The sequence below is a fragment of the Notamacropus eugenii genome, chromosome 3 (assembly GCF_028372415.1).
Source record: "Notamacropus eugenii isolate mMacEug1 chromosome 3, mMacEug1.pri_v2, whole genome shotgun sequence".
Classification (NCBI taxonomy): Eukaryota; Metazoa; Chordata; class Mammalia; order Diprotodontia; family Macropodidae; genus Notamacropus; species Notamacropus eugenii.
The window spans coordinates 399,576,743-399,589,755 of NC_092874.1; the positions used below are offsets into that span (position 1 = coordinate 399,576,743).

Consider the following 13,013-nt stretch of genomic DNA (forward strand, 5'->3'; position numbering starts at 1 on the left):
AATTGCATTGGTATGACCACTCGAGTCAGGACTGGATTCAAATTCTGCTTCTGATATGAGTCTTAGTTCCCTATCTGAAAAATGAAGGGCTTGGATCTGATGATCCTCAGGGTGTCTTACAGTGTTAGGGTTATGATGTGCCTATTGTTTATTGATGTTTTTAATCAAGCCATGAATCTTAGTCATCACTTACCTTCTGGTAGGTGAAGTTTGCTAACAATCACTTTAATACTTTATAGAATTTTGCAAGGAAACAAAGTAAAGTTCACTAGCCTACATTTTGTAGGCTTCACTCTCAGAAAATTAGAACATTTGCCTGTCTCAAATCTTATGTCCCTGGTTCACCAAGGTCCTTCATAAATGACTGGTGGGTACTCAGCAATTACATCTGCTGGATTTTCTCAGTAGCCTCTGGGCCCAGTGTCAAACTCATCAAGGTTATCTATGTCCTTGCTTACCATCTTGCTACTTTTCTTGTGTCCCAACTCCTTATTAGTCAGTTTTTTTTTCTATTGTGCAGCTAGTGGAAAAAGTTAAGCAGCAACTCTCATCCTCTCATTTATCACAGTCCCACCCACTCAGAGCTACTTCCTCTAATATAATTAAAAATCCTTGTTGCTTTCTTTAATCTTTCATCCCTCATCACTAAGAAAATTCTTATGCCTTGCAAATAATACATGGCAAGAAACTTTTTGGAGTGGCTAGATGTCAGAGCATTAACTAATGATTTACTGAGCTCCTTTCTCAAAAGAGAGGATATCAACTGGCCGCCTCTGCACAGTGTCTAGCTTTTGCTTTCTCTTAACTTTTCAGGCTATACTAACTACATCCTCAGAGTGGTGAGCAGAAAAGGTAGACCTGTTATTTTCCAAATTTACTTCTGAACTACGCAAAATGATTCTATTTTCCAGGTCAGTTGCTTTTCCAATAAGATATTTCACATTATTGAACTACGCAAAATGGCAGTTGTAACTGAGGAACTAGTGCACTGATGGCCAGAGATCTACTAGATTATCAGCAGACTGTATTAAAAATAGATTTTCCCACCTCTACTCTATGTAAGGTCCTTTGTAAATATTTCTTAGTCATGTACAACAGTCCTTGATCTACACAGATGTAAAAATGGATTATATGTATATTGTATATAATACCTGCTTTTCTAAGGCTAAAAAGCAGTTTTACTAATTTGCAGTTTCTCAGGGGATAAATATTTTATTGTACTTATGCATAATGATTGGTCTTTCCAGCTGTTCTATGTGAGTGGCAAGATCTAACTGTAGAAATTAAGAAACATTTATGAAGAACTAATTATGTGTCTGCTAGGCACTGATATAAACAATTCTCTTGAAACAATATACGTTGGTAGAAAGTTTCCTCATCTCAGAATTCCTTATACCATTAAAACAGAGGTCCAGGGCAGAGCCAAGATGGCAGGGCAAATGTGGGGACTTGCTTGAGCTCTCCCCCAAAGCCCTCCAGATACTTCTTGTAAAAAATGATGCTAAACAAATTCTAGAGCTACAGAACACACAAAATGATAAAGTGAAACAAATCAAGAAGGGTGTATATATACCACTGGGCAGGGAGTGGAGTGCAGTGCAGTGTGGGCCATGCCAGTCCAGAGCAGGCCTGGGGGTACTGAATCACTGGCAGGTGTGGCAGTTTCTAGACTTCTCAACACCAAAGACAGCATAGAAGGTCAGTGGGAAAACTGTGGGATCTGGGTGAAGAAGGAGTTCATGATCTGGATAGGATGCAGCCGCAGCCTGGGGCAGTAGTGGCAGCAGGAGTAGTAGTGGCAGCTGCTTCTGGAACTCTGGGCCCACAGATGATGGGGGAACAAGCAGCTGATACAAAACCCCTGAAGCCTGGGACAGTACACCCATACCCCCTGGAAGCAGAGTCCTACCTTGACAAAGAATTAGAAAGTCAAGTATTTGGCTGGGAAAATGACTAAGCAGTATAAAAAAACTCAGACTATAGAATCTTACTTTGGTGACAAAGAAGATCAAAACATACAACTAGAAGACAACAAAGTCAAAGCTCCATCCAAAGCCTCCAAGAAAAATATGAATTGTCTCAGGCCATGGAAGAATTCAAAAAGGATTTTGAAAATCAAATATGAGAAATAGTGGAAAAATTGGAAAAAATGATAGGAGAGTGATACAAGAAGATCATAAAAAATAAGTCAACTGCTTGCTAAAGGAGGCCTAAAAAAATACTGAAGAAAATAACACCTTAAAAAATAGACTAACCCAAATGGCAAAAGAGGTCCAAAAGGCCAATGAGGAGAAGAAAGCCTTAAAAAGGAGAACTGGCCAAATGGAAAAGTAAGTCCAAAAACTCACTGAAGAAAATAATTCTGGCGGGCAGAGCCAAGATGGCAGAGTAAAAAGATACACATATACTAGCTCTTCCCCCACAGCCCATAAAATACCTGTAAAAAAAGACTCAACAAATTCTAGAGCAGCGGAAGCCACAGAACAACAGAGTGGAGGCGATTTCCAGCTCAGGGTGACCTGAAAGGCTGACTGGAAACATCTATTGCACCAGATGCGGAGCAGAGCCTAGCCTAGCCTTGGCCACACAACACGGCTCTGGGAGGAGAACAAGAGCAGGCCTCGGGGGCAGAATCCCCAGTCACAGTAGCAGTGGTTCATAGATCCCTCAACCTACAGGCACCAAAGGTCAGTGACAGGGTTTTTTCAGCTGGCCAAGAAGGAAGAAGGGCCTTCCCATAGCTCTGGCCTCAGGCTGCAGCCACAGAGGCCACATTGGGTGGGTGACAGCAGCAGCTTCCACAACAGCCCCTACAGCAGCCCGCATCCATTGTTGGATCATAAAACCCTTGAGGGCACTGAGCAGCTGATTCTTACCTCAGCCCTGTGTAGAGGCCCTGCCCCCACCTAATACTCCTGGGGGATTTGAGCAGTTGATCTTTATCTCACACTGAATAGTGGCCCTGCCCCTGCAGCTTATCTGAATCTTAGCCCCCAGTGCTGACTTTGGCAGAATTGAAGGCAAGGTGGTTGTGTAGAGGAAACTCTATTACTCAGATTCTGGGCACAAAAATTTCTGCTTGCTCCCAGACCACTGTACACGCTTGATTATACCATCCTGGAGGACCTGAGATCTTACAGACCCCCAGAGTATACCCTACTCTTGACAAAGGACCCAAAAGTCAAATAACTGGTTGACCCAAAAAAGGGGAAAAAAAATAAGCCTATAGAAGGGTTCTTGGTGAACAGATATCTTCTCCCATCCTTTTGGATGAGGAAAAACAACGGTTACCATCAGGGAAAGATACAGCAGTCAAGGCTTCTGTATCCCAAACATCCAAAATAAATATTCAGTGGTCTCAGGCCATGGAAGAGCTCAAAAAGGATTTTGAAAATTAAGTAAGAGAGGTGGAGGAAAAATTGGGAAGAGAAATGAGAGAGATGAAAGAAAACCATGAAAAGTGGGTCAACAACTTGCTAAAGGAGACCCAAAAAAATGCTGAAGAAAATAACACCTTGAAAAATAGGCTAACTCAATTGGCAAAAGAGGTTCAAAAAGCCAATGAGAAGAATGCTTTAAAAAGCAGAATTAGCCAAATGGAAAAGGAGATTCAAAAGCTCACTGAAGAAAATAGTTCTTTCAAAATTAGAATGGAACAGATGGAGGCTAATGACTTTAGGAGAAACCAAGAAATCACAAAACAAAACCAAAAGAATGAAAAAATGGAAGATCATGTGAAATATCTCATTGGAAAAAACAACTGACCTGGCAAATAGATCCAGGAGAGACAATTTAAAAATTATGGGACTACCTGAAAACCACAATCAAAAAAAGAGCCTAGACATCATCTTTCATGAAATCATCAAGGAAAACTGCCCTAATATTCTAGAACCAGGGGGCAAAATAAATAGTGAAAGAATCCACAGATCACCTCCTGAAAGAGATCCAGAAAGATAAACTCCTAGGAACATTGTAGCCAAATTCTAGAGTTCCCAGGTCAAGGAGAAAATATTGCAAGCATCTAGAAAGAAACAATTCAAATACTGTGGAAATACAATGAGGATAACACAAGATTCAGCAGCTTCAACATAAGGGATTGAAGGGCTTGTAATATTCTGTTCTGGAGGTCAGAGGAGCTAGGATTAAAACCAAGAATCACCAAAACTGAGTATAATTTTTCAGGGGAAAAAGTGGGCATTCCATGAAGTAGAGTACTTTCAACCATTCTTGATGAAAAGACCAGAGCTGAATAGAAAATCTGACTTTCAAATAGAAGAATCAAGAGAATCATGAAAAGGAAAACAGGAAAGAGAAATAAGAGACTTATTAAAGTTGATCTGTTTATATTCCTACATGGAAAGATGATATTTATAACTCATGAGATCTTACTCAGTATTAGGGCAGTTGGAGGAAATGGATGGATGGATGGATAGAGGGCACAGGGTGAGGTGAATATGAAGGGATGATATCTAAAAACTAAAGGGATGAGAGAAGGGAGGAGGAAAAAAGGAGAGATAAAATGGGGCAAATTATCTCACATAAAAGAGGCAAAAAAAGGGTTTCACAATGAAGGGGAAGAAGGAGGAGGTGAGAAGGAATGCATGAACCTTCACTCTCACTGGATTTGGCTTAAAGAGGGAATAACATATACATTCAATTGGGTACATTACCCTACAGGAAAATAGGGAGGAAGGGGAGAGGGGAATGATAAGGGAGGGCAGACTGGGGGAAAGGGTAATGAGAAGCAAACACTTGAAAAGGAACAAGGTCAAAGGAGAAAACTGAATAAATGTGCGGCTAGATAGGATGGAGGGAAATATAGTTAGTCTTTCACAACATGACTAGTATGGAAGTGTTTTGCATAACTACACATGTATAATCTATAATGAATTGCTTACTTTCTCAATGAGGGTGGGGGGAGGGAAGAAGGGAGGGAATTTGGAACTCAAAAGTTTTAAAAAACAAATGTTAAAAAATTGTTTTTACATACAACTGGGAAATTAGATATTCAGGCAGTGGGGTACGGAAATCTATCTTGCCCTTCAAGAAAGTAAAGGGGAAGATGATAACAGAAGGGGATGATAAAAGAGAGGACAGACTAGGGGAAGGGGTAATCAGAATGCATGTCATCTAGGGGGAAAGGGAGAGATGGGCAGAAAATTTGGAACTCAAAATCTTGTGGAATGAATGTTGAAAACTAAAAATACATAAATTAATTTTTTAAAAAGGCAAAGGTCTAGTTTTTATCCCTAAATTTCTTTGGTTAAGAATAGAATAACTAGTTATACTCAATTTATCCATTATTTTCATGTTAGTCTCCTCTAAGAAAGTCTTTAGATTATCATTAAAACACGCTTATACTCCTAACACCAACTTGTAATTGTGGTTTGAAAGAATGACTCATCTGGTAAAGCGTTAGGGAAACAAAGGCACACAGGTTTGAAAAATCACTTAGTTTTACTCACACTGTCACAATGAAAGAAAATCATTTTCCCAGGTAACTGAAAAATTATGAAGCAGATAAGAAAAAATTATAAAATTCATCAGTTGTTCCTCTATATTATATAAGGTAACCTTGGATATTAGTGCCATTTTTAACCTTGAATGCACTATGAATTTTGGAACACTATATTTATTAACATGAAGTCTAGGAATGTCACAGATGAAGAAATTTAGGCCCAAAGTCACACATAAAAAAAAATGGCAAAGTTGTATTTAAATTCAAGTTTCCTGATTTCCAGTCTTCCATATCGAACTAAATAACTATTCCCTTGATTATAACCAACAGAATATTTGCACATGGCACTGGCCCTGGACTACTCCCAGAGAAACTTTCTATCTTGAGATTCTAAGGGTATTCTCTGGGTACCAATTCCTGAAACTATAGCTCATGAGCCTTAACTCATGTGCTTTCCTTAATCCGCCAGCAGACAAGTGGCTCTTTGCTAAGTTGGCAAAATATTGCCCATGGCTCCTGCATAAACCTTGGACATGATTAACCAGAAATACAACCATGGAAGGGTGAGCACAAACCATGGTAAGGAGGGACATATTTAGACAAGGCAAGGTCACTCAACTCTAGGACTGAGTCTTCACAAAGCTCTTTCTGGGCACTTAATGAGTTGTTTAACTGGGCTTCCAGCATCTTCTGCCTGTAGCTCAATTTTTTATTCCTAAGGCTAGATTTCTCTTGAATCCATAGCTGACTCTCTTCCTTTTAAGAGGTCCCCCTCCTAAAGTTGCTTCTCCATAGCTGTCAAATGTGTTTTTGCATCTTCAGCTTTGACTCAAACTCTTGTAAAGTGACTATTCGACTGCTGGATGGATGTTTTCCTATGCAAGTAGTTCTGACACTAGATACCATGTCTAGTGCAGGGGAAAGATAGAAATCCCTCAAATCCTACAAAGTTCACAGATTTTAGGTTGGAAAATTATAATCAAAGGAAGTATTTTTAAATCTACTTATTAATATATTAGCCTTTTAAAAAATCCTAGAAGGCTGTTTTATGGAAATTAATTTTTCATAGATCAAAAAACTGAGAATGGGTATAAGTATACTGGAGTGACTTTTTTTGCATCGCTCTCATTTCTCTTCCCAATTTTTCCTCCACCTCTTTCATGATTTTCAAAATCCTTTCTGAGCACTTCCATGGCCTGAGACCATTGCATATTTTTTTTTGGAGGTTTTGGATGAAGTCTTGATTTTCATGTCTTCCTCTGATGGTATGCTTTTGTTCTTCCTCATCCAAAAGGTTGGAAGAAAATACCTTTTCACCAAGAAAGTAACCTTCTATAGTCTTATTTTATTTCCCTTTTTTGGGCATTTTTCTAGCCAGTTTCTTGACTTTTGAGTCCCTTGTCAAGTGGAGGGTATACTCTGGGGACCTGAAAGTTCTCAGTTCCTCCACGGTGGCACAATCAAAGGAGAGGAGTTTACTCCTCTCTTGGCCTGCTCTCTGGTCTGGGCTTTTCTGCCCAGGATCTGCGAGTAGGATTCCCTCTCCAGAGTCTCCACCCCAGGACCACCATTCAGGACTGAGACACAGATCAGCCACTCAGTTCCCCCAGGGTCTTTTGGCTGAGGGCTCCAAAAATGGACCCTGCTGCTGCAGTGGCTGCTGCTGCCCTGCAGCTGGGGTCAGATCCCACTCCTTTCTCACCCAGGTGAAAGAGCTTTCTTACTGACCTTTGAAGCTGTCTTTGACATTTGTGGGTTGAGAAATCTGGGAACCACAGCTACTACCTGTGATTCCACATCCTGAAGCCTGCTCCAGTCCTGTCCATGCCATGCAGCACAGCCAAGGCTGGGCTGTGCTCCACTCTGAGTCTGGTGCAACAGACCTTTCCTGTCTGCCTTCCAGGCTACCTTGGGCTGAAAAATCTCTTTTTCTTTCACTCTGTCGTTTTGTGGTTTCTGCTGCTCTAGGATTTGTTTACAGTCATTTTTTACAGGTATTTTATGGACTATAGGGGTAGAGCTAGAGCAGGTCCATCTTTCTACTCCGCCATCTTGGCTCCGCGCCTGGAGTGACTTTTAAATAACAGACAACTTAAACACACAAGTTTGCAAAGCCTTTTATGTACATTTTCTCACTTTAGTCTCACAAATCTTGTGAGGTAGTTTCTACAAGTATTAACTATTTACTGATTAAGAAACTGTGGCTACAAGAAGTTAAGTAATTTGGTACTGTCACATGAGTTGTAAGCATCTGAAGCATAATCTAAACCCAGTTCTTCCTAACTCCATCTTCAGGACTAACCCATAATATCCTTCCAAGTAGAATTTTAGGATTATCTTTAAAAAAGAAAATGCATTAGGTGCTTTTCACATTTACATGCACTAATCTTTTCTTCTTAGAGGACCTACAGACTTATTAGTAGGTTGCTTTCTGCGATCTAAAAGGTTATTTGCAAATAGAAACTAAGATGCTATTTACTGGCAGATGTGAATTGATGATATAATGAAATCTGATTTTAACATTCTTCTTTTCATTGTCAGAATATTTAAACCAATACCAAATAAAAGCTAATCTACTGTATGTTGGGGGATTCTTAAAATGAAAGAAGACTAGATTCCAATGAAACCCTAAGATAAAGTATATATTTCCTGACTTAGTTACAGAACCCTGCACTCAGGGCATTGGAAAATGACTGTATTGCTTAGGTCCTGGTTTGCAGTGGAAGCCTGAGGGCCAGTTCTGACAAATGACTCATTTCTGGTTGTTTGCTTCTTTTCTTGATATATTCCAGAGTTTTCACCTAAAAAGAAAAATAAAGAAATATTTACTTCTGGTTCATAATTCTCAGGCCCAAATCCCTTAAGATACTTGCCAAATCACATTCTTGCCTAGAGACCTACTTCTTAGCCAAAACCCAGCCCAAAATAAACCAGAGAAGAATTCTGAAGGAAGAAGGAGGAAAGAAAGCCTTTAAATAAAACTCCATATGTGAGTTAACTGTGTTATATGTGCACTCAAGATAGATACATTCTTTACCAGGAGTTAGATGTTGCTTTAGATACAGCATTTTCTTCTAAAATTACTAAACTTTTCAGCTGTAACTGTTCTGATTACAAAGAAAGTGATCTCACAAAAATATGTATTTGTGGCCTTTCTAAAAGGTAAGACTGGGGAAGCAGTCAGATATATATATCACCTCTCATATTGGAGGGTTCTATCTTGTGAGTTCTTTATTAAGCTTTCTGTACCTGGAGAGTGCTCTGTGATATCCCCTTACATATGATAAAACCACTTATGGCTTAAGAGGAAGGTTATTGTTTCTTGTGCCACCCTTACCATGGTCCTAGTGTCTGCACAGCCATGTCTCTGGGCTAGGTTCCACAGGTTGACAGACAGCTGATTAAGTTTGTTGTTTCGAAGATCACCATGAGCTAAGATGCTGTTAAAGAAGGAAAGTGCCAGAATACTTTGACGCTTCAGGGTCTAAAATAGAAGAAAAAATCAGTTATTTATCTTGCCATCCAATCACAAGTGGTCATCTTGGAATCAAAGTGACACTCCTATCCTGGTGAAAAAGGTGGTGAATCTGGCGTTAGAGAGACCTGAGTGTGAATCCCACAGCTCTGTCTTTTGCTTACCTGTCACTCTCTTATGCTAGTCACTTATCGTCTCTGGTCTCAGTTTCTTCATCTATAAAGTGAGGGAGTTCTAAATCTATGATTCTATAATCAGAAGTGAACACCTAATAGATACAGGTATCTAATGAAAATTGGGAAAATCAAATTATTCTGTTTTGTTATTAATTTCATTCTGTATCATTGCTGACATTTTTGTAACTGTTTAAGTCATGTTTCATTTGTCTCAGAGTTGTCTGGAAATTCAGCTTTCCTGTAAATTGCTCATTTTCTCTGAGTTAAGTTTAGAAGTTCAGTTCCCTGGCTAATCACTGTTCTATTCTTGCTTCAAAGAAATCTGTTATCCTTGAAGGGTGCGATGAGATGCAGGAAGTCTAGTCTGTTATCCAAGGAAGTCTGCTCCACTACTGCTAAACCATTCTCAGAGACAAAATGGAAGGAGAGGCGTTGCTAGCCCCTCTTTCCCAATTTCCAGCCAATTATGTTGTTCCTCATACCTATGATGCTACAGACTTGGTACCAATAACGGTGTTTTCCTATCTATGATGCTGTCTTTTATTCTGGATTCTTCTCCTTTTGTCTACAGAAAAGAGCTGTCTCCCCATTCAGGGTCTTAGCTTTTCTGAGGGGCCTGAGACCCTGTTTATTGGCAAATTCATGCCTTACTAATAAATTGATCATGCTCAGATCTTTGTGCCCCATTTTACCTTTATTTCAATTATAACACTAATAAAGCTCAATTTTCTGCCTGGAGGTCATTAATGTAATTAGTATTACTCAAAATAGCAGATTACGCCAATCAGGTGGCTTTATCCTTAATACTAGTAACCTACACTTCTCACTCATAAAAATATAGTCAAACTCCTTAGCTTGACATTTAAGGCCTTAATGATTTAACTGTCTAACTCTATCTTTTTTATAACTCTACTCCAGCTATGTTGGGCTTTAAATCATTCCTCAAATAAATCTTTATTTCCTACTGCTCCCTTTGTTCATGCTTTATCCGCCAGCAGACAACTAGTTTTCTGCAAAAATATTTACTAAGATAGCATAGTTACAAAGTATTATCCTCCTGCCCCCACATAAACCTGGGACACAGTTAGCCAGAAATACAACTACGGAAGGGTAAAGAGGGATATATTCAGACATATCTCAGCATCTTTGTCAGTTGAACTCCAAGCCATGTCTCAAACGCCACTGTGCTACCATTTTTTTAAATGCCAGTGATTTTCCCCCAACTCTTTACTGATGACTCTTCTTTTTATATCATATTCAAATCTATCCCACCCACCCACTGATCTAGTGAGGTTTTTTCTCTTAACAAAGATTCAAAAAGAAATAGTTTTGTATGACCAAACAAATGTCTGCATCTGACAGTATATTCAATATTCCACAGTCCCCCATCAAGGCAATGAAGTTACATTTTATCAATTCTTATTATGACCACAGTGCTTCCATGTTTCAATCCTGATGTATCCTGATCTATCCTGCTCTTTCCCTTCCCTGCCTCCCCTAAGCTAGAAAGGGTCCATCTCTTCTTTCAGTTTTCATCGCATTTCCTTTATTTCCCTTGTATCTTCATCACATTTTACTTCACATTAAACAGTCCTTATCCCATCCCTTCCATTTGAGAAAGTAAGGCTCCTTGGAACCAGGGAGGATATCTTTTATTTCATGTATCCCACTCAATGCCTGGTTCAGTGCTTCTGGTATAGAGGAGGCTCAATAAATATTTATTAAATTGAATTAAAAGGCACATGCTCCCCAGCCATGCCAACAACAGATTAGGAAATATGTTTGGGGGCCTTCTCAGAATCTTACCTCCCACTCCCTAGAAAGCTCATTGCTTCAATAGCATAAATAAATAACTGAACCTTTCTTAAGATGTTCCAAGACACAGAAATGAATCATGCTTCATTTTACATAAACTCCAAGGGCTATTTTGATGAAACATTGTGCTCAAATCTACCAAAGCCTTAGGTTTTCTCATCAGCTACCCTGGACCATCTCTATACTAATGATTCTCACATCTAACTATCCTGTTCCAGTTTCTCTGTTGACCTTCAATCTTGCATCTCCAATTGCCTTTCAGACACCTTGAATTATATGTCCAGTATGTCCAAAACAAAACTTACTATGTTTTTCCCTAACCACTACCCCCCTTCCTACCTGCTAGTATTGCAGTAGAGGGCAACAACACCCTCCCAGTCCCTCAGGCTAACAAGCTAGGAATCACTCCCTCTCACACATGCACCATATTTAAGTGGTTGCCACTAATGATTTCACCTTTGCAACATTTCTCAAATATGTCCCCCTTCTCTCCTCTGACACTGACATCATTCTAGTATAGGGTCTCATCTCCTCACACCTGGATTACTGTAATAAGGTGGTTGATTGGCCTTCCTCAAGTCTTTCCCACTCCAATTCATTCTCCATTCAGCCACTAAAGTGATTTTCCTGAAACACAGATCTCATCATGACACTCTTTAAACTCCAGTGGCTCATAATGCCTTCAGGATCAAATACAAAAATACTCTATTTAGCATTCAAAGCCCTTCATAACCTTGCCCCTTTCTACCTTTCCAGTCTTCTTAAGACATCATTCCCTAACATTACACTGCAATCTAGCTCCCTGACTATTCCACAAACAATATACTCCATCTCTCAACTCCAGACATTTTCTGTACCTGTTTTCTAATACCTGGAGTGCTCTCCCTCCTCCAGTCCTACTATACACCTCCCTGGCTTCCTATAAGTCTCAACTAAAATCCCACCTTCTACAGGAAACCTTAATTCCACTGCCTCCCCTCCTTTGACTATTCTCTATTTGTCTTGTATATAGCTTGCTTTATATACATTTGTTTGCATGTTGTCTGCTCCATTAGATTGTAAGAGCCTTGAGGTTCTTTTGCCTCTTTTTGTAACCCCAGCACTTAGCACAGTGTCAGGCACAGAGCAGGCAGTTAATAATTATTTCCTGAATTGACTAAATCTTATCCAGCCCCCATAATATCAAATGTAGGTTCAAAAAAATAAAACTGACTAAAAATTGAACAATAAACTCTAATATAGAAAAAAATTTAAGGGGAGTAGAAAATGTAAGAGGTATGTTCCAAATTGGTAAAGTTACAATCCTCATGCTATTCCTAGCTAATTACATGCAAGGTAGGACATCTAGGTAGCACAGCAGACAGAGGGCCAGGTCTGGAAACAGAAAGACCTAAGTTTAAACTCTGCTTCATACATTTGCTAGCTGTGTGACCCTGTTTGCCTCAGTTTCCTCATCTGTAAAATGAGCTGGAGAAGGAAATGGCGAACCACTCCAGGGCCTTTGCCAAGAACACCCAAACGCAGTCGTGAAGAGCCAGAAACAACCAGAAATGACTGGGTGACAACAGTGTGGATCAGAGTGCATTTTAAATCAAGCTGCTTGTACTTTATTGTGTGTGTACTTTAAGTTCTATGCAGAATGAAAAATTTTTCCCCCAAAATTGCAAGTGAACTGATGTGTTGGAATTTAAAAATGCTGAAACCTACGATTAATCATGGAGGTTTCCTATGAATTGCTTTTGCTCCATCAAGACAGAAAATATGGTAAATTAAGAAGGAAGATCTACAGTTGTTTGGGTAGCTCACAGAACCTCCAAGAGGCAGCCTTAGAGATAGGAAGACCTGGGCATAAGTCCTGCCTCTGACACTTACATGGCACTGGACAAGACACTTCATTTCTCATGCAATTTTTTATGACCAAGTTGCAGAGCAGATGTTAACCTGCAGGAGCAGAGGGAGCTTCTGCCTGTTGAGTTCTCTACATCAATGCAATCACAAGCCCAATAAAGAAAGAAATCATAACGTATTAAAGTTCAAACAAAGGTCAATATAAAATGTAATAAGCAACACTCAGAGGACTAAAGCAACT

General features: G+C 39.5%; 1 protein-coding gene across 3 annotated transcripts in view; it reads right to left on the reverse strand.

Annotated features, from left to right (window-relative positions):
• Positions 1 to 7,563: 7,563 nt before the first annotated feature.
• VPS35L (VPS35 endosomal protein sorting factor like) overlaps positions 7,564 to 13,013 on the reverse strand; it is a 114,468-nt gene continuing 109,018 nt past the window's right edge. For all 3 annotated transcript variants that reach the window (XM_072597980.1, XM_072597981.1, XM_072597979.1), the window contains 2 exons: positions 8,796 to 8,942; positions 7,564 to 8,259 (listed from right to left, as the gene is read on the reverse strand). In XM_072597980.1, coding sequence (XP_072454081.1) covers positions 8,161 to 8,259; positions 8,796 to 8,942 — 246 coding nt within the window. In that variant the 3' untranslated portion in view covers positions 7,564 to 8,160. The remainder of the gene's footprint in view (positions 8,260 to 8,795; positions 8,943 to 13,013) is intronic.